Source organism: Pygocentrus nattereri, chromosome 10 (genome assembly GCF_015220715.1).
Source record: "Pygocentrus nattereri isolate fPygNat1 chromosome 10, fPygNat1.pri, whole genome shotgun sequence".
In the NCBI taxonomy this organism is placed as follows: domain Eukaryota; kingdom Metazoa; phylum Chordata; class Actinopteri; order Characiformes; family Serrasalmidae; genus Pygocentrus; species Pygocentrus nattereri.
In genome coordinates, this window is record NC_051220.1 from 6,499,627 (window position 1) to 6,521,800 (window position 22,174).

The window sequence follows — 22,174 nt, forward strand, 5'->3', positions numbered from 1 at the left end:
ACAATTTACATATAAAAAGCAAACTGGATAATTGTAAATGCAACTGGAACATTAATGGAGCAAAGACAGCCTGTGTTCATCTTACTTAGTCTATACCTATGGTGGGATTATTTGTGTTATGCTGCCTTTAAGTGCAAATTGTGAGGTACACTATATGGCCAAAGGTATATGGACACCCCTTTTTATTATTTCTGGTGTTTCAGCCACACCCTTTGCTAACAGGTGTATCAAATCAAGCACATAGCCTTGCAGTCTCCATGGACAAACACTGGCAGTAGAATGGATTGTATTGAAAAGCTCAGTGACTTTAAACATGGCGCTGTCATAGGATGCCACCTCTGTCACTAGTTTGTGCCCTGCAAGATCTTCCCCAGTCAACTGTAAGTGCTATTACGGTAAAGTGGAAGAACACCTGTTTTATTTCATTTTAAATTAACATTTTGCTAAAAACTAACCTTTGTTTGTCTAAAATACACAAAAACCTCAGCAGTAAAATATAGGCACTTGTAGTAGACCTTGAAATAGTACATGAATGCTTGAAATATAAAAAATTTAAATGTCCGTAGGAGCTCAGTCTTTTAAACCTTTTTACCTGAATTAGACGCCTGGCCTCTTTGCTGCAAGTTGCAGTGCATGCTGGTGACTGTAGTGCAGTGCATTGTGAAATGAGTAAATATTAAAAGAAAATTAACATATTTTGTGGGCTGAAAAGGATTGTCTCCTAATCTGGACTGGGGCCTTGTGTTTGACACATGGGGTCTCGTAGTAACAACATCTCAGGCACAAAGCAGTAGACAATGCAAACTCACAGAACTGGCCTGACTGTTTAAAAATCACCTATCCTCTGTTGTATCACTTACTCCAGAGCTCCAGACTGCCTCTGGAAGCGACATCAGCACAACGGAAGCTTCATAAAATAGGTTTTCACAGTCGAGCAGCTGCACAAAAGCCAAAGATCACTGTGCAATGCCAAGCGTCGGCTGGAGTGGTGTAATGTACACCACCACTGGACTCTGTAGCAATAGAAATACATTCTCTAAAGTGTTGAATCACGTTTCACTATCTGGCACTCTGGAAGATGAATCTGGGTTTGGTGGGTTGCCTTGCCTTTTAAATGGTGCAACAATGAAAGCAGGTGTCGAAGGTTAAAACGTATGATATATGTAAATGTTAAGTGATCTTATGAATGTGCCCTGGTGTGTTCATAGAAGTGTGATGGGTCCTCAAGACACAGTGCATTAATGCAGCCCTGTTTGGAGGAAGGCATTAGCAGGGCAGTTGGCACAGAGGCACTGAGAAAGGTAATGAGTCTTATTACTGCCGCTAATGGGCTGTTTAAACAGGAAGTGACAGCGCTCAGGAGTTGCCCAGGCTGCATGTCTGGATCATGTTGCTTCATTAAAACTATACTCCATCTGTTTGTGTGTGTAGTGGAGGAAACGCCAGGTGCACAGAGTCTGCTTAATGATTACGGTCCTATTACACGCTTATACGCTTCGCTACTAGGTCCTGCAGGAGTAGAGATTGAAGGAGAAATCGCTTCTTTACGTCTGGTTGTAACTGTTTTAAGCGATCATGAATGATTCCTCCAGAAGTTATTTCCATCGTTTGCTCATACTGTCTGACTTTGAGTGACCAATGAAGGTGAAATGATTAGAGATGTGCAATGATATTGGAATCATGTCAGTATCAGCAGATAGTTGATTAAAAGTGATCAGAATTGGATTAATGATTAGATTTCAAACCGATATGTGATGATGTATTTATTAGGAGCATAATAAACCACTAACGCAACATCACTGGACAGCTGAATGGCCTTGGAGGAAAGTGCCAACTGTCTGATCTGTTATGTCAGCTAACAGACGTCTGCGCTGAGTAGCGTTGCGCTAAGTGATGAGGGAGAGGGAGGGCTCTCTTGGACTCCCAGCCACGGATGACTGTAGCATTACCATAGATCGAACTTGTGATCTCCTGATTGACCACATGGACCTGGCTTATAGCATTCTCACTCGCATTTAGCAGACTGTAGATTCTCCACAAGGGGGAGCTATTACCTCTCATAGTTTTTGGTGCTTTGCATCAGTTTGTTTTAACAAGACTGAGTGAAAACAGAATAGTTTTCACCACGTTTTTAACACAGAATATCTAAAATGTAAACCTTGACCCCAGGAATCCTTCATATCCCGCTTGGAAAATGCAGTCATATGCAAAAGTTTGAACACAGGGTCAAATTATGTTTTGTCGATTTTCTACGTCACGATATGTTAACAGCATACAGAGAAAACTTAAAAGTTACATGTTTCTGCAACTTTTAGTGCACAGTCTCTACGTCTTTGCCAGGTTCAATATTTTGAGAAAATAACATATAATGTGTACTGTAAGTGAACATTCATTATGTTTTATTTCTTTTTCCAGTGTGTTCCAAGAAATAAACAGTGAATGTGTATTAATATGTACAGAAGTATCTTCTCTGTAGAGGATGTTTTCACTTATTTTCAAGTCAACAAAACATGTCGTTTAATGAGGGTTGCCATGATTTCAACCCTGCTAGCCAAGTAAATCGTCAGTCACACGTAAACCTCATAACTTTTTTTCAGTTATAATATAGATTAAAATTAAAGATGTGTTTTTTTTTCCTTTCAGAGATACAAGCTTCTCCACAAGCTAGTAACGAAGTGCAGGAGATGTTTAAAAGAGAGGCTGTTTTGGTGCAAAAAGACTGTAAGTGCAGCTCCACTGCATGGATAAACTGAAAAAAGCTCACCCAGCAGACCTGGAAATGCAGAAAGGCAGAACGTGTCTGGCTTGATCTGGAGAAAGAGGCTCCTGGGACGTGAGGGGAATGACTGCCCTGTGCTTATTAAACTAGTTGCTGCATAGCGGTGCTGCTTTAGCGTTCAGCTCTTTGAAACTAAGTCTTTGTTTCAGATGTTTTATTGTGTGCAAATATCTAGTGAGAACTCAGTCTGCTTCCATTTCGTCTTGAAGGCTGTGGGTTCTAACTCTGCTGCAGCGTTACTGTGTGTTTAAACCATAGAATCACAGTGCTGATGATTATCAAAAGCATGCTGTAAATTTATATTCATTATTTCACTCACAACGAAGTAAAACAAACGTAGAAATTCTGTAGAGAGAGCAGATCCTGCACTTTCACTCGATACCACATGTGTGTTTGTAGGCCGAAGAGGAGATATTTCATTATGGTCTGAGTTTGATTAAAAGTTGTCCTTGTTTGTAGTCGTGTTTTGCGTAAAGGAAATTATCTTTTATAAGTCAGAAGTGCAGACTCGGGCCTGCCGAAACAGAATGTAAATAATTAATGACGTAACTGTGTCATTGCCTATGGAATTACATTTAAATAATGATGTATAGTTAATAAACACAGCATGAAAGTGACAAAAACTCTTGTATTTTTATAGGAACTTCACAGAAGATGCTTTTAAACTGAACTATATTATTTTTTCAAAGTCATTTTGAAGCATTTATATATATATATATATATATATATATATATATATATATATATATATATATACATACATACACACACATATATACACACAGTTTGGTGGAGGAGGGATAATGCTATGGGTTGTTTTTCAGTTTCAGTTGTATCTTGGACAACTGAGGAAGATCCTTTTCTGTTCCAGCATGATCAAGGTCCATAAAAGCATGGCTGTGTGAGTTTATTGTGGAATGAACTAATGTAAATGTAAATACATCTAGGAGGGAAATGTTTGTGAACAAACTTTAAGTTGCCACGACAGTGTTGTTGCTATGGAAATCCACATGGTTGCTAAGCAGTTGCTAGGCCATTGCTATTATATCCTAGGCGGTTGATAAAGTGTTGGTATGGTATCCTAGGTTCTTGCTAAGGTGTTGCAAGGCAGTTGCTATTGTATCCTAGGAGGATGCTGAAGTGTTGCTAGGCTGTTGCTATGGCATCCTAGATGAATGCTAAGGTGTTGATAGGCACTTGCTATTGTATCCCAGGTGGTGGCTAGGCTGTTGCTAAGCTAGACTGTATCCCATCAATCACATTTTAATAGTGTAGCAAAACAAAAATCGTCTTATTTCTAAGGGTTAATAAAGACAAAAAAATGTGCACCCATCTTTGTCACATTGGTTCACCATTGCTTTTTTAATATATTATAAAACATATTGCAGTCGAAATGGTATGTGGGCAATGTTGTTCAGCCCTACTAATCAGTCAGGCTTCTGTAAGGCTGCATGGAGGGATTTAGCACTCAGCGTTTTCTGCTAAGAGCATTCTAAACATTCTCCTCATTTTTGGCTCTTATCGTCAACAGCCCAAGACAGGATCCAGACTTGAGCATATTAAAACCCAAAGGCGGAGCCCCCCAGAGCTAGGACGAATTAATATCCAGAGGTCCGGCCCCAGAGCCAGGCCGATTAGCATGCAGAAGCAAAAATGGGGAGTCGGGCGTTATTAAAGCAAGCGCGAGGACCCCAGGCCTTGGGATATTAAAACCCATTGGCAGAGCCTCCGTCCTGTGGATATTAAACCTTTATGAAGTCGCTGAGTGAGCAGCATACAAAAGCAAACATCCGCAGAAATAAGAGACTGTTATCTCAGCACTCTGTGCAGCAGCTGTCTCTATGGTTCGGGGGCATGATTTTAGACCAGAGGTTCTGGAGTTGTGTTGCTGTTTAGTTGTGTGATTGAGATACAAAGCACCTTTGGATTAGTGCACCCTGAATGCAGCTGTCTAACATAAGACACTTGACTGACCTGTGGATTGGAGAGCAGTCCATTTTTGAGACCTGGCGTCTTCACAGACGCTTAATCAACTATGTTGTCTCCTCATATATAGGGACCATTTAGTTGCTGCTTGTGCATGATGGACAGAACCATAATACACATTTGTCCCTTCTAAGTTGACCCCTATCGGTCAATCACTCTAACGTTCATACCCAAGCTTGTCTTGCCCAGCATCGTCTTGTCTTGAAGTGTGTTTTTTTTTTTTTCTTCATTTGAAAATTTCAACATACTGAAATCGTTAACATGTAAACGAAGTCATTCTGAGTGGTTTGCTGCGAAATGCATTCTTTTCTAAACAAACTAAACAAGTTCACAGTGGGGGTGGTAGGAATCAGATGTCTGAAGCTTTAAATGTGTCTTAAAGCTCCCTCACAGAAACCTGTTACATGGAATGGTTACGAATGTTGTCTGAGACATTTTTTTTTTATGTTAGATATGTAATTAGGTTTTGGCTTTAAAACATGTGTTAAAGTCCATTTGTGGTGGAGGGGTACATGCAGGGCGTGGTAAGGCAAAATAGTTCCCAAAAAAATGTCTTTTCCTGCTTTACCACTATATTGGCATCATCAGTGTTAACATAAAAGCTCAGAAGACACGTGTAGGTTCATGTACAGGTTCTTTTGATAGTGAATAAAATTGCTTTATTTGTGTTGTAGACATCACAACAGCCTATGGTACAGTTTTGATAGCGTCAAAGATTTTGAACTGAAATCTGACCACTGCTACGCAGGTCAACAAGAAGGCCATCAAGATGGTGAAATAGAAAATATGCCCATTTTACCATCTTATATGATCTTATACCATCTTATGTAAATATGTCTTCGTGTGTGCGCTAATGTGCTAGTATATTCTAAAAATATAATATCGCTGTTGTCGGAACAAAACCTCAAACAAACCTTTGTTGATTTTTCAGTTTTTGTTGGCCTTTATATTGTGTGTAAATTTCATGAAGTAAATTGCCAAAAATGACTTGGGGGGAAAAAAGTCTGGTTCCATTGACTTACATTGAAAGTAATGTATGTTTTTTCCTTCTCCTGTAAAGTTACCATTTTGGAGATGCATGGTTCTGTTCCGACAGCAGCGATATAAATAAAAACACAGACTTACTTTGCTCTGCTTTAAGCTTTAGCTCAGCTATAGCCACTTTTCTCACATCTCAGGCAGGAAAATTCCATATAAGTAGTATAGTATCTTATAAAATGTCTCTCAACTTTAGATTTCTTGTGAGGCTGAAGTCAGCTTCTTATGCGCCAGCTTCTTGTTTTAATTTTCCCGTTCCACCTTAAATGGCACCTGAGGCACCAGAAAGGACCTGCTGCACCATTATAAAGCAAAACGGGAACATCTGAACAAGAAACTGAGTTCAGCTTCATGATTATTTTAGTGTTTGACATTTTCCTGTTGCAGATTAAACGTATCAGGAAACCACTGAGCACAAATAAATGCACATTAGTCAATAAGTCTCCAGATTATCGATGCTCATCTTAAATCTTTATCTTTGCCATTTTGTTAGCTACTAGCTAGGCCAGATTGCTGTCTGTGTTGCTATAGTGACCAGCAGTCTGCGCACCAATCTTCAGCGATAAAGGTTGGTGAATTAACGGGTACTGGCTACATTAACTCCAGCGTTTAAGACCATTTATTGCTAAAACTGTGTTAGAACTGTGTTAGAAGCAGAGCTTATTTTACCGCAAAGAGGAATTATTTTATTTGTACCTAAATGTCATTCAGACAGGGGAGTAAAAGAGCCGCGTGTTGCTGACCCCTGGTTGACTATTGCCGTGGTATAAAATTGCCAAAAAGACAATTAAATCCTTAATTACACTTATTATGACAGCTCCAGTTGTCTCTAAAGCAGGTGGACAATGACCTAGAACTAGAACTCTAAGCTCTGTGTTTTTCCAGGTTGGATCAGTTCTTGGTTTTGGATGTGGCTTGTGACCTTGTCCGTGTTTCTCACGTAACTTGTCTGAATCTCCTGTCTGCCGCCACCTGATTGGCAACAGTTGACTCCTGAATTATAACAAAGAAGGTCTTCACCTCTTCCTGCTCCTACTAATAAAGCCATGTGTACCTCATCTGTGGAACCTTAATGCCAACGTTACCTAGCGTACAGCTCTCCCCACAACACCCTCCCTCATTCATTACCTCAGCCACTGTCGTCATGGCTCCATGGCAAGACCTTTCTTCCTCTAATCCTATTGAGACGCACAGGGTTTACGTAAGAAGGGAAGTCTTTATAAGCCTTTGGGGTTGGAGTTTGCGGGCAAACTCGTGTGCCCGGCTCAGGAGTGTCCTCTCGGAAGCCCTAGCTTGAGCTGGAGAGAGACGAAGGAGTGAAAAAATACAAAAGACTGAAGGATCGTCTAAAGCAGACACAGCCACTCACTCAGTCACACTTAAGTAGTGCTTCAAAGCCTACATACAGGCAGACTTACTCCTTCACATCCTGCAGACTGCAGCATATACACTGCAGAGATGCTTTCCCGCCTGCCTCGCTTGACTCCCGGCTACATCCGCTACCTGCAGGTGAGTGGTTCAGCTAAAACAGCTAGGCGTTAGAATATGGGCATTCATTACTGAGCTATTATAATGGTATATATTGTATGAGTCAATGGTCGTTGACCCATCTCCAGGGGATGCACCTTCTTGCAGCAGTTATGGTCCATTCTGGCACTTCTCATTATTGACAAATGGCAATGTTTCCTATGAGACAAGAGAAATTGTAGTAAACGTTAGGACAATATTTCCACTTGTTTCCCCTTTTTTATGTGTGAGCAATGGAACCTCTGTATTTTACACTTTTTGGTGTGGCAACAATGCAAAAGTCCAGTGGCAAACTATGCTAGGCCTTCAGTTCAGGCCAAACTTCAGTGAAAACTTGAGGAAAAAACCCACCTTTACAGTAATGCTCACCTCCTCCCAGGATTCTAGTAGTTAAGTAAGTAAGTAAGTGATACTGTTTTGATCCCACAACTGGGGAAATTCCACCTCCGCATTTAACCCATCCGTGAAGTGAAACACCACATACACACTAGTGAACACACACACTAGGGGGCAGTGAGCACACTTGCCCAGAGCTGTGGGCAGCACTATCCAGGGAGCAGTTGGGGGTTAGGTGTCTTGCTCAAGGACTCAGTCATGGACTGTCAGCTCTGGGGATCGAACCGGCAACCTTCCGGTCACAGGGCCAGATCCCTAACCTCCACCCCATGACTGCCCCAAGTTAGCACAAAGCTAATTGATTCATGTGGCCTTTTTTTGGCCATTCTGGATTAAACACACTTTGTTTACATTTTGGCATATATTTTACCTTTGCAGTTTCTATTTCAGTAGAGAGGCTCGTAAAGAGCTGCCACCACTGTTTTCCATTTCCAATAACTCATTGATTGTATTCAAAGTTAATGACGTATCTTTACATTGTTTTTCTCACAAAATTGGTCTCCCTGTTGGAAAACAAAACCAACGTAGATATCATGGAGAAAACGATTCCTGATTATGCCACTTTCCATGGAATTTAACCCTTTGTTTCCATCCAGAACTTTAATAAAACAGGAGTAGTGCTCTAATACTTGCAGAGTTTGAATACAAGCATGCATCTATTGAAAAAAATAATCAACAAAAAACTAGATGCATAAGATCTCAGAAATGTTTAGGCTTTCTCTAAAGTGAAAATTAAAATCCCACCTAAGTCAAGAGATCTTTTGGATATACGGATCAATTGAAGGTAGATCTCCAGGTCATGATCACTGCTCTATATCTGTGTCAGTTACAAGTGCTGACAGGATTCTAGACCAAATCTTGTACAAATCTGATTCAGATTTGTGATTGTGTTTATGTTTGATGAGTTCTGTTTTGCTGTAGCCTGTATGTATTCAGTCTATCTTATAATTTAAAAAGTGGTATTCAGAAAACAAGTACTTTTTACATTAACTGGGGGGAATACTTTTGGAATACTTATCCAAATCAAAACGTGTAGTCTTTAAAAAGTAGCAGAATCAGGGCTTTTTATTTTAACTATTTGAAAATAAGCGCAGTGTAGCAAACACCATCATTAGATGAACTCAACAAAAAGCTTCTTTTCCTAGAGCCTGAGTAGACTGATAAATCAATTTAATGATCAGTGATTAATCTCAGCATTACTGAGCTCTGCTAAAGCCTGAGTAGACTGATAAACCAATGTGTGATCAGTTATTAATCTCAGTGTTACTGAGCTCTGCTAAAGCCTGAGTAGACTGATAAACCAATGTGTGATCAGTTATTAATCTCAGTGTTACTGAGCTCTGCTAAAGCCTGAGTAGACTGATAAATCAATGTGTTGATCAGTTATTAATCTCAGCGTTACTGAGCTCTGCTAAAGCCTGAGTAGACTGATAAACCAATGTGTGATCAGTTATTAATCTCTGTGTTACTGAGCTCTGCTAAAGCCTGAGTAGACTGATAAATCAATGTGATGATCAGTTATTAATCTCAGTGTTACTGAGCTCTGCTAAAGCCTGAGTAGACTGATAAATCAATGTGATGATCAGTTATTAATCTCAGTGTTACTGAGCTCTGCTAAAGTCTGAGTAGACTGATAAATCAATGTGATGATCAGTTATTAATCTCAATGTTACTGAGCTCTGCTAAAGCCTGAGTAGACTGATAAACCAACGTGATTATCAGTTATTAATCTCAGTGTTACTGAGCTCTGCTAAAGTCTGAGTAGACTGATAAATCAATGTGTTGATCAGTTATTAATCTCAGTGTTTCTGAGCTCTGCTAAAGCCTGAGTAGACTGATAAACCAATGTGTGATCAGTTATTAATCTCTGTGTTACTGAGCTCTGCTAAAGCCTGAGTAGACTGATAAACCAATGTGTGATCAGTTATTAATCTCAGTGTTACTGAGCTCTGCTAAAGCCTGAGTAGACTGATAAATCAATGTGATGATCAGTTATTAATCTCAGTGTTACTGAGCTCTGCTAAAGCCTGAGTAGACTGATAAACCAATGTGTGATCAGTTATTAATCTCAGCGTTACTGAGCTCTGCTAAAGCCTGAGTAGACTGATAAATCAATGTGTTGATCAGTTATTAATCTCAGTGTTACTGAGCTCTGCTAAAGTCTGAGTAGACTGATAAATCAATGTGATGATCAGTTATTAATCTCAATGTTACTGAGCTCTGCTAAAGCCTGAGTAGACTGATAAACCAACGTGATTATCAGTTATTAATCTCAGTGTTACTGAGCTCTGCTAAAGTCTGAGTAGACTGATAAATCAATGTGTTGATCAGTTATTAATCTCAGTGTTTCTGAGCTCTGCTAAAGCCTGAGTAGACTGATAAACCAATGTGTGATCAGTTATTAATCTCTGTGTTACTGAGCTCTGCTAAAGCCTGAGTAGACTGATAAACCAATGTGTGATCAGTTATTAATCTCAGTGTTACTGAGCTCTGCTAAAGCCTGAGTAGACTGATAAATCAATGTGATGATCAGTTATTAATCTCAGTGTTACTGAGCTCTGCTAAAGCCTGAGTAGACTGATAAACCAATGTGTGATCAGTTATTAATCTCAGCGTTACTGAGCTCTGCTAAAGCCTGAGTAGACTGATAAATCAATGTGTTGATCAGTTATTAATCTCAGTGTTACTGAGCTCTGCTAAAGTCTGAGTAGACTGCTAAATCAATGTGTTGATCAGTTATTAATCTCTGTGTTACTGAGCTCTGCTAAAGCCTGAGTAGACTGATAAACCAATGTGTGATCAGTTATTAATCTCAGTGTTACTGAGCTCTGCTAAAGCCTGAGTAGACTGATAAACCAATGTGTGATCAGTTATTAATCTCTGTGTTACTGAGCTCTGCTAAAGCCTGAGTAGACTGATAAATCAATGTGATGAGTTATTAATCTCTGTGTTACTGAGCTCTGCTAAAGCCTGAGTAGACTGATAAATCAATGTGATGATCAGTTATTAATCTCTGTGTTACTGAGCTCTGCTAAAGCCTGAGTAGACTGATAAACCAACGTGATTATCAGTTATTAATCTCAGTGTTACTGAGCTCTGCTAAAGCCTGAGTAGACTGATAAACCAATGTGTGATCAGTTATTAATCTCTGTGTTACTGAGCTCTGCTAAAGCCTGAGTAGACTGATAAATCAATGTGATGAGTTATTAATCTCTGTGTTACTGAGCTCTGCTAAAGTCTGAGTAGACTGATAAATCAATGTGATGAGTTATTAATCTCTGTGTTACTGAGCTCTGCTAAAGCCTGAGTAGACTGATAAATCAATGTGATGATCAGTTATTAATCTCAGCGTTACTGAGCTCTGCTAAAGCCTGAGTAGACTGATAAACCAATGTGTGATCAGTTATTAATCTCTGTGTTACTGAGCTCTGCTAAAGCCTGAGTAGACTGATAAATCAATGTGATGATCAGTTATTAATCTCAGCGTTACTGAGCTCTGCTAAAGCCTGAGTAGACTGATAAACCAACGTGATGATCAGTTATTAATCTCAGCGTTACTGAGCTCTGCTAAAGCCTGAGTAGACTGATAAACCAATGTGTGATCAGTTATTAATCTCTGTGTTACTGAGCTCTGCTAAAGTCTGAGGAGACTGATAAATCAATGTGATGAGTTATTAATCTCTGTGTTACTGAGCTCTGCTAAAGCCTGAGTAGACTGATAAATCAATGTGATGATCAGTTATTAATCTCTGTGTTACTGAGCTCTGCTAAAGCCTGAGTAGACTGATAAATCAATGTGATGATCAGTTATTAATCTCAGTGTTACTGAGCTCTGCTAAAGGACCATGTATTCAATATTAAGTCATCACTACCTTTAAAGTATGTTGCCCAACTCTGTGGATTTGTAACTGTATGGGCCTGAAAGAGGCAGTCGTGCACTGATTCTAGTCTATTCATATTTAATGAAGGTTTGTTCTGTAAATTGTCATATATTTAAGTGGTCGACCTGTCGAGGGACTCCAAATGCAAAAGAGCTGTTGAACAGAAGACCAGAAGACATCAGTGCTCCAGTTTGGGCTTTTGTCATTTCCTCTGTCAGAAAAAAACATTACAGTTCATGAATAAATGAATTGCTTGGCCTTCATTTTTACTTTTTCATCCATTTTTGTTTTGTTACTTTTTCAGTCTTTTTTTTGTTGTTTTTTTTATTTTTATTTTTATTATTTATCATTACGCATTTAACGAGACATGTGAGGTCTTGTTTACTGCTTGCCTGCTTCTATGAGTGGATGTAAATCATTGACTGGCATTGCGAGCTGAGCTGCTTAACAGTCTGATTCATAATGTCACCTGGGACGCCTATTCCTCTTCCTCCTTCACTCATGATGGCTCTCAGAGGTGCAATAAGCCAGTCCTGCCTCCCACGCAGCGATGGAGGCTTTATTTGTTATGGACGTTGATTTTAATGTCTCTTTTAGGGCTGTTAGCCTCAGTTTGACTGATGGTGGACAGAGCTGACTGTGTGATATGGGGGGGGAAGCATGTTGACTTAACTTGTGTTCAGATGGGATACTTTTTTCAAACCCAGTCATATGCACCCCTGGTCAAATGATGCGTTCTGTTGATGTTCTAAGTGAAAATAAGGTAACAGAGAACACTCTGGTGACATTTTTCTGCAAATTTGTTTAACATATTGGAAAAAAAACATATATATACCCCAATTAGGCATAACATTATGAGCACCTTGTTTCTGCACTCATTGTCCATTTTATCAGCTCCACTAACTGTATAGGAGCACTTTGTAGTTCTACAATTACAGACTGTAGTCCATCTGTTTCTCTGATACTTTCTTGGCCCCCTTTTGCCCCATTTGTCCAGGTGGACATAATCTTGGGATATTTTTACAGTTTGTTTTTATGGTAGGCAGTGAAACTTATTGACATGACAAATTTGGACAGAGATACTCTGGGAATAATTACATTACTGGGCCAACCCATGTGCAACTAATCCTGTCCATCTTCTTGCTGGTCCCATCCCAAAATGAAAAAAGGGCTTTGTCTAAATCCCCTCAGAACTGATTTCACTTGGTGTGACTGACTTCTGAAAGCTATAGAGGAGTTTTTAGGGACATTGTATGAGCGTTTGTGTTGCTCAGAGAGCTCATTACAATCAGCCTAATTCTTTTAAAGACACACAGACACACACCTCCCACACAGATGACAGTGAAAGTCACCTCGTCAAATGATTTCCCTTCATTTTGTTCACACACCTCTGCATGTTGCTAAATCTGTGTCCAAATGCATCATTGTCTTCTCAAGAACGAGCAGTCCTGTCACTGATTGAGGATTAACTGGATTTATCTCAGCAGAGAGAGAAACAGTCCGTTAGCTGAGTGGGTTTGCATTTTGCTGAGTCCCTGATATGACTGTGCATATTTGATTGTCCTATATTACAATAGGTTTGATTTGATTTGCCACTTTAGTATCTTCCACAAAATCTAGACATAACTGGTCTAAGAAGCATGAGTATTTGTTACATGTTTATTGGACTCCCTCTACTTTGCAGGTCCAGCTCTGTGACAGTCATCCTCTAGAGTAGGGTTTCTGAACCGCTGAGCCGTGCACCATAAGAAGGCCGCAAAGCACCATTTGGTGATCCTCGGCCCAGTACTGAGAGGACTAGTGTTCTGAAGTTGGCTGATGATGGCAATTTGTCAAAAAATCTGTGAAAAAAATTTATTTAACAATAAAAAATAAATATAAAATGCTTCCACACAGTAAACAATATTACTACAATCCTTGCAACAACAATGCACAAAGGCAGCTTTGCCCATTTTTGCCCCTTGCCTCTAGAAACAAAATACACTCTCTAGTCCAGGGGTCGGCAATATTGCAGCTCCAGAGCCACATGCGGCTCTTTTACTGCTCAGTTGCAGCTCCACAGCAGAATTAAAAATAAAATAATCCTTCTTTGCAGTAAAATGAAGCTCTGCTGATCATTCAACGCAGTTTTAACGATATACTGTCTTAAACACTGGAGTTAATGAACAACTGCTAATTCCTCCTGTAACCCTGAAGGTTGGCACACAGACTGCTGGTCACCATAGCAACACAGACAAAAATCTAGCTAGCTTGTAGCTTGTAGCTAATGCAAAGGCAAAGAGAAAGATTTAACATGAACATCGATAAATTGGAGACAAATGGACTTATGTGCATTTATAATCTGTTTCCTGATACGTTTAATTTGCAACGAGAAACTGCCAAACGCTAAAAAGTCGTGAGGCAGAATTTCTCGTTTGCCAGCTTCTCATTGGATTTTCCTGTTCCACCTTAATGGCACAGTAGTTACATTCTGGCCCCTCAGGCACCATTAAAGGTGTAACAGGCAAATTTAAACACAAAGCTTGTGAATGAGAAGCGACGTCAAAATTTGAGAGGCTTTTTATAAGCTCTTTTAAAAGCAGCTGTAGCTGAGCTAAAGCTTAAAGCAGAGCAAAAGTCAGAATTTTCGTTTAGATTTTTAGCCTATACTAGGACATTAGCACATACTGAGACATATTTACAGATAAGATGGCAAAATGGACAATGTTGTGGCTCCCAGGTGATTCAGATTTTTGTTGAAAGGACAAAATGGTTCTTCTTAACGTTTGGGTTGCGACCCATGAGCTAGACTTTTCAGTTGTCCGTTCACAAACTAGAGGTATGACAAACTGTGTTATACAGTCATCACACTTTTATATCCACGGATACACATTGTATTGTGCAAGGAGAACCACACAAACACAGCTGTATCGAATTTTTTAAAAATACATTTTAGGCCATTCTAGTGACAAACAGGTGGGCCTTGAAGGGTAAAGTTTGAAAATGAGTGATTCTTGATGGTAGACCACCCTTAATGTAACAGTAATACTGACATAGCTCTGGGTGAGTAAAAAAGTAATGTTATCAAAATCAAACATTTTATTTATATTGATAAGTATTTTCCTCAAACCGGTATTAGCAGTAAGCTTGAACTTTGAACTACTGCTACTCCAGTACACTAAGTGGCAGTGTGAAGGTGGAAAAAGTCTAGCCATTCACTTGCAACTGCATAAACCAGTGAAACAGTTGGCCAAGTTTGGTAGCTGGATATTTGTCAGTGTTGTACATGTGGAGAGTGGAATGAAAGTAGGTTCGTGGAAAATATCTAAGAACAAGTAGAGATTAGAGATATAGAAGACCACATGTCCTCAGCACTATGGAATTGGTGGAAACGCTTGCTACTCTGGGACACTAGGTGAAGGAGAAAAGAAGTCTAACCGTTCACTCACAATAGCACAAAACAGCAGGACAGTTAGCAGAGTTTACTGGACAACTGACCAAAAATGACAAATCACTGTCCTCAGCAGTGTGGACTAATATGTAAAGTAGAGCAATGTTATTTGTAAATGTGCACCCAGAAGATTGACCTCTTAGAGTAGAAAGTAGTTGGAAATACAAGATAGCTGTTTCTAATAAAGTCTTACTCTCTCTCTCACTCAGACCCAGGCCATGCAGACGATCGCCCACAGGGCTGGTGATGTGGTGATGCCGCGGCTGGCTGTGCTCCTCGGGGCTCTGGGTATTGGGATGTCAGGTTATAGCTCTCGTCAGCTCGCCCTACACCACCACCCCTCCACTCGAGTGCTACAGTGGCTGGAGAGAACAGCGCCCCCACATGGTCAAGCAACTTCCACCATGGTCACCCAACTGCAGAACCTCAGCCAGCATAGCCCTGCCACTAAAGTGCCTTAGATAGAGGGTTTGTCCAGCAGATGGCGCTGTAGCTGTGAGCCAGTCATGCCTGGTTGTATTTTTCTGTCAAGTTCTCTTGAGTGGAACACAAGAGGCCATTTTCTAGCCTGTGACAGTGACTGAGTGTTTGATGTGACGCCATCCTAAGTACTCAATTTTCCAGCATAAGTGCTGTGTTTTTCATCAGTTTTACGGTGTAAACCAGCCTAGACCAGCCTGGACCAGCATCTGTACTGGTTTTTACAGCTGTTTTACAGTATAAACCAGCCTAGACCAGCCTGGACAGGCGTCTGTGCTGGTGTTTACAGCAGTTTTACAACATAAACCAGCGTAGACCAGCCTAGACCAGTCTGGACCAGCATCTGTGCTGGTTTTTACAGCAGTTTTACACCATAAACCAGCCTGGACCAGCATCTGTGCTGGTTTTTACAGTAGTTTTACAGTATAAACCAGCATAGACCAGCCTGGACCTGCATCAGTGCCGGTTTTTACAGCAGTTTTAAAGTATAAACTGCATAGACCAACATGGACCAGCATCAGTGCTAGTTTTTACAGCAGTTTACACCATAAACCAGCCTAGACCAGCCTGAACCAATGTCCGTGCTTGTTTTTACAGTAGTTTTACAGTATAAACCAGCCTAGACCAGCCTGGACCAGCATCAGTGCCGGTTTTTACAGTAGTTTTACAGTATAAACCAGTGTAGACTAACCTGGACCAGCATCAGTGCTAGTTTTTACAGCAGTTTTACAGCTGAAACCAGCATAGACCAGCCTGGACCAGCTTCTATGCTGGTTTTACAGCAGAGAAGCCATCAGAAGAGCAAACAACCTTTGCTTAATGGTCAGATGATTAACCAGCAGTCCTTGAAGATGAGTACTGAAGAACTGTATGAAGCAGACCAAGCCATTCCAAAAGTCTTCAAACAGTCATGATGCTTTCCCTCACATTAATGGCCAGATGCCATTCTATGTGGCGAGAGTTCCTTACTCCAAATCACCAGAGTCTAGTCTCACAGCTTTGAGCTACGCTCTAGACATGAAGATGAGGTTGATTTAGTAGATAATCTTTCAATATTGTGTTATGAAAAGCCTTGAAAAGTGCCTTTGTCAGCCCTGAAGTTGAATGCCATGAGACAGCTGCTCTTTTTCCCAAATGGCTGATAGATGTTACAGCAGCAGCTGGTTTTATATGGAAGACAGAGCTCATTTGTAACATGATCAGCCATTGTAGTGTTTTGTATCGTGCATTTTGCATTTTAACCTTTTCTAAACCAGTCTATGTGAACTGGGTGTACCATTCTTTATGCAGAAGACATAGAGATGCACATAGAAACAGCACTAGCTCAATAGTTGTATGGGTGTACTTAGGCAGGCTTGTCAAAATGGTGAGATTTCGTGCTAGCTGGGAGCCAAATGGCCAACCAGTTCAAGATTTGAAGCACTTGTTACAGCAGATGGCAGGCTCATTTTAGCTGGAGCGACACAGATTTTCATTCCAAACAGCCATTTAAGCCATCTAGGGCCAGTCCCAAGATAGTCTTGGTTCTGATCAGATCAGACTTTAAAAAGAATCATTTAAAACCTAACTGCTAACTCAAGACCGAACAGAACAGACGCCGAGTCGTCTGCATGTAAACAGGCTCATGTAAGCTGCATGTTTGGTTTTTAAGTCGCAGCCTCATTGCACCTTCTTTAATTAGTCAGTAAGATGGGGCTGGCATCATCACAGCAGCCATGATAACGGATATGAGCGCTAAGCTAATTTGCTCACTATGGATTAGGCCAGGTGCGCCCTCACGCACATGTAATCCCAGGTTAAGACCAGCCACTAGAGCCCAAAATGAAGGAGACTGAGTGTGCTGAATCACTTGGAGGATAGCATATGTCTCAGAAAGAGGACTGTGTTAGCTTGTTACGATGCTAACATGATGGTAATTGTTTACTGTGAGTGTGCTAGCAAGACGTTTCTGGTGTCTAACTGTATGGTTTGTAAAGTATCTTCATTAGATATTCACACAATTGATGCATCTTCCGTTAGACTGATTCACATGAAAATGAATCTTTTGTATCACAGACAAACAGGCTAAGCGAAAATGCTAAAGCTGAATAGCAGTATCATCGATCAAGCCTGGCCTGGAAGTTGCTGAATGGTGATAGTATAAAGTGTGTTCTTCCTAATATGTAGCCCCTTTGTGAAATGTTCCAAATAGATTCAGAACCCCAGAGGACGCTAATGAAGATAGCGAGAGGAAGGGCTACATTAAGGATTGCTCTAATCCGTCTAATCGAGCGGCAACAGAGCCAGCTGTGCATGTTTGTGTGCGCCAAGTCAGAGTTTTAGAGATTAGGCTCGAGACGTGGAAGAATAACCGTCTGCCCTGGCGGTTGTAGACGCTAATCAGCTCAGATCAGGTCAGGAGCAGGCCTACGGATAGGCCTGTTGATTGGTCAGCAGTAGGCCAAGTCCTGTGGATGGCCATTCAGAGTGGTTTGATATGAAATGGCTTCCTGTAGAGAAACTCAGATTTCTTTACAGTGGTGATGATGGGAACCAGGGGTCACCAAGACTACAACACAAATATAGACATTTTATTTACTAACTAAAGCCACCAGTGAACCTACGCGTGTCTTCTGAGTTGTTATGTGTATTGTTCATGATGGTAAAATAGTGGTAAACCATAAAAAAATAGTTTTCTATAGGAACAATTTTGCTTTAGCACACCCTGCATGTGCCTCTCTACCATAAATGGCCTTTAAGGCCAAAATCTTATAACTACCATAAAACAATGTCTCAAGCATCGGGCAACATATGTGGAACCATGTCATGTAACAGCTTTCTGTGGGTGCTTTTAGAGCTTCTTCAGACGTCTGGTTCCTATCACCACCACTGTGAGCAATTCTGGACAGGAATATTTCTGTAGTACTGCTCATTTTGCATTAAACCACTCCAAATGACTTTGATTACACCTTAATGCTTTGATTATACAGAGATTTAGAACAAAAATAGGGGGGTTTAGACCTCAAAAAAAAACAAAAAAAACCCACAACTCATTGAGCCTCAAAATAAAAACATTAGCTAAACTTGAGATTGAACTGTCCCAGCATACAACCTTTCTGAAGCTGTGTAATTTGCTGTTTTTCTGATTTTCTTTCAATTCTGTGCTTCCACTGTTTGCCAGAGTGAACAATAAAAAAGATGAAAAAAACAACTTTGCCACTTTATTCATTATGTTTATATATGTGTGAACAGTTAGTCTTTGCAGTGTGTGTATGAAGGGCATCTTACATTGCTGCTTTTACTCCCAAGACTGTTTATCATTCTTTGTAATCCTATTTAGATTGATCTCCTGTGTTTTTCAGCATTGCACATTTTGCTGCTGGAGCCAAGCTGCCCAAGCTCACGCCAGTCGTCCTTTGGCAACAGAATGAAAGCTTTTATACTGTGCAGATTTTCAATAGAGCTAATATGCAAAGTGAGCAAGAAGTGAACAAAGACACGAAGTTACAGCATCAACAGTTAGATGTTCTCAGAATGAAAGCCTTTGTCTGCTAGTTATTTTCACAAACATGTCCATGAAGTCTATCGACAGCTGTAGACCCTCACAGTGGTCTTTCAGCAGCATGTCTGTGATTTCCTCAGCTCACTTCCAGTTTGCTTTATTCTCCTCTCCTGATGAGGGCGCCACTGCCAAGCAACAGACTTTTACTCAGGATCTTTGTTAAAATGAAAGGACTGAAGGACTGACTGGGGCCCACCTCCTGCACTATGATTGGGTGGTAGTTCATAACCTGCAGTAGGATTGGTTAGTAGTTTAGATTCCTGGACTAAGATTGGCTTTTAGTGTCCACCTTGCTGAAATGTCTACTAGTGTCCCCCCAGCTGCAGTCAGATTGGCTAGAAGTGCCCAGCTTGGTGATCCAGAATTGGCTAGAATTGTCCCTCCTCCTGTAAAAAGGCTGGTAAATAGTTTCCAATTGCATTAGGTTTGGCTGGTAGTAACCAACTTGCTCCAATAGGATTAGCTAGTAGTGTCCAGCAATAATTGGCTATTAGTGTCCAGCTTGCTGCAATAAGATTGGCTAGTGGTGTCTCTCCCCCTGAAATAAGATTGGCTAGCAGTTCCCAGCTTGTTGTAATGGGATTGGCTATTAGTGTCCTCCTCCTGTGCTTGGATTAGCTATTAATGTCCAGATTACTACAATAGGAGTGGCTAATAGTTTCCTGTCTTGCAATGAGATTGGTTAGTAGTGTCCTCCTCCTGCTATTTGATTGGTTAGTAGTGTCCTCCTCCTGCTATATGATTGGTTAGTACTGTCCTCCTCCTGCTATTTGCTCCTGCTCCTGCATTAGCTAATAATGTCCCTCCTCCTCCAACAGGACTGGCTAATAATGTCCCTCCTCCTGCAATAGGGCTGCCTAATAATGTCCCTCCTCCTGCAACAAGACTGGCTAATAATGTCCCTCCTCCTCCTGCAACAGGACTGGCTAATAATGCCCCTCCTCCTGCAATAGGACTGACTAATAATGTCCCTCCTCCTGCAACAAGACTGGCTAATAATGTCCCTCCTCCTGCAACAGGACTGGCTAATAATGTCCCTCCTCCTGCAATAGGGCTGCCTAATAATGTCCCTCCTCCTGCAACAAGACTGGCTAATAATGTCCCTCCTCCTCCTGCAACAGGACTGGCTAATAATGTCCCTCCTCCTGCAATAGGACTGACTAATAATGTCCCTCCTCCTGCAACAAGACTGGCTAATAATGTCCCTCCTCCTGCAACAAGACTGGCTAATAATGTCCCTCCTCCTGCAACAAGTCTGGCTAATAATGTCCCTCCTGCTGCAATAGGGCTGCCTAATAAACACGCTGGCTATAATGAGTGTAAACTTCTAGCCAATCATAGCGCAGGAGCGACATCTACTTGCCAATCCTTGCGCAGAAGGCGGGGCGTGCCTGAATAGGGTTGGGAAATAAGCAAGGCTACAAAATGTGAGACGCTATCAAGCTTCGTCTGTGCGTAAATATAAACGTTGTAAGAACCGAACAAAGAACCGGAGCATACTCAGATATGTAGGTTCGGGATTTGCATCACGGCCTAGTCGTTCATAGTCGGGCAACTTATAGACACGAACGAACACGCCCAGCGCAGAGGGCGGAGCCTGTCTGAATACGGGTGTGAATAAAACAACAGCGCTACAGCGTGTGAGATGCGCTCGAGCTTCATCTGCACGGAGACGATGGATGAGTTTTGAAACGAGCGGCGAACCGGAGCGAGTTAGCCAAACAGGTCTGTGGCTGATTTACACTTCATTAACGTGGGTTAATGTGTCTGTAATGCGTCTTTTGTTGTCTTAAGTGTGAAGTTTTGCGTTTGTCTGCTGCTGGTTTAGTGTCTGGGGGCGAGACGAGGCTCTAGTCCCACTTTTAGCCGCGCACAGCTCATGGTTCTCTGAGGGAGTTTGTGAGGTGGCCACCGACTTGTGTTCTCCACTTTGGAAAGCCAAAGTTGTGAAGAGAGGCTCTGTGTGGAGCTAAAGACTTCTCTGAAAATGAGGCCGGGGTCAGGTTTTTATTCGCCAGCTTCTCGTTCGAATTTTCCCGTTCCACCTTAAATGGGCCAGCAGTTAGAGCGTAACTGCTGCACCGTTTAAGGTGGAACGGCAAAATTCGAACAAGAAGGCAGCTTTAGCCTAAGTAGACTTTTCTAGTCATTCTGGTGTAATGTTTTACTTATTCTACAACGTTTTTCCTTCAAACTGAGCTTTCTGTGGATTTACGTTCATTCAGGTTGCTTTAGCTGCTGTGCTGCTTTGCTGTTGCTCACACCTCTGGAGCTTAAAGGGGAATTCCACTGATATTTCAAAATTTCTGCCTAATTCAGTGGTTGAGATGTAAACAAAGTTATTCGGAGTGGTTTGATGTGGTTTGAAATGGCTCATTGCAGAGAATTTATATACTCAAATTTCTTTACAGTGGTGGTGATAGGAACCAGGGGAGTTTTGATGATGGTAAAATATTGGTAAATATGAAAAAAATAAGCTACCTTTGCTGACTGTTTTGCCCTGGACTGCCCTTCCACCATGAATGGGTTAAAATAAACTGGCTAAAATGTGTTTTAGGCCAAAGACAGTGTCTCAGACATCAGACTATGTAGGCCTATTCATAAACATTTTAGATGATAACGCTCTGTAAGGGAGCTTTTAGAGGCGTTAAGCTCCTCAGACGTCTGGTTCCATTCACCACCACTGTGAACAGTTCTCACAGTGCAAGTTTCTCTAGAACGATGCATTTCACTTCCAACCACCCTGGAGGATTTTGTTTACATCGCGACATTTCATTGTGCAAAAAGTTTGAAAAAATGGTGGGGTTCCCCTTCAACATGCCATTTCAGACCATGATCCAAAAAATAAATTTGAATAGATCACAACAAACTTCACTTTCTACGCTGAGTGATGTTGGATGGCTCGAGTCATTATTCACTGAGCTATGAAAGACGGTTGTAGGCTGCTCTGCTCACACCAGCCAAGAAGAAGAAACCATATAAGGAGACTTAAATGCGTCCACAACGCTAAATAGTTGTACTTAATGTCCCATCAGACCACATTCTTCAGAAGCACACAGCTGTCAGGTAGATCCTTTGGACGGACAGCTGCGCGTGCGCATATTCCATCGCAGTCT

At 41.1% G+C, this 22,174-nt stretch overlaps 3 protein-coding genes across 3 annotated transcripts in view; all 3 read left to right on the forward strand.

Moving 5' to 3' along the window:
• LOC108433325 (glutamate-rich protein 1) overlaps window positions 1-3,396 on the forward strand; it is a 33,469-nt gene extending 30,073 nt beyond the window's left edge. Inside the window, exon 7 of the transcript XR_001858285.2 lies at window positions 2,644-3,396. The gene's annotated coding sequence lies outside the window, so the exon portion shown is untranslated. The remainder of the gene's footprint in view (window positions 1-2,643) is intronic.
• A 3,664-nt stretch (window positions 3,397-7,060) lies between these two features.
• On the forward strand, window positions 7,061-18,087 carry zgc:193593 (uncharacterized protein LOC564090 homolog). Its single transcript, XM_037542140.1, has 2 exons — window positions 7,061-7,312; window positions 15,247-18,087. Exons 1-2 carry the CDS (start codon window positions 7,262-7,264, stop codon window positions 15,496-15,498), a joined length of 303 nt encoding a protein of 100 aa, XP_037398037.1. The 5' UTR covers window positions 7,061-7,261; the 3' UTR covers window positions 15,499-18,087.
• A 2,609-nt stretch (window positions 18,088-20,696) lies between these two features.
• Window positions 20,697-22,174, forward strand: part of si:ch211-195o20.7 (cytospin-A) — a 42,140-nt gene continuing 40,662 nt past the window's right edge. Inside the window, exon 1 of the mRNA XM_017707807.2 lies at window positions 20,697-20,783. The gene's annotated coding sequence lies outside the window, so the exon portion shown is untranslated. The remainder of the gene's footprint in view (window positions 20,784-22,174) is intronic.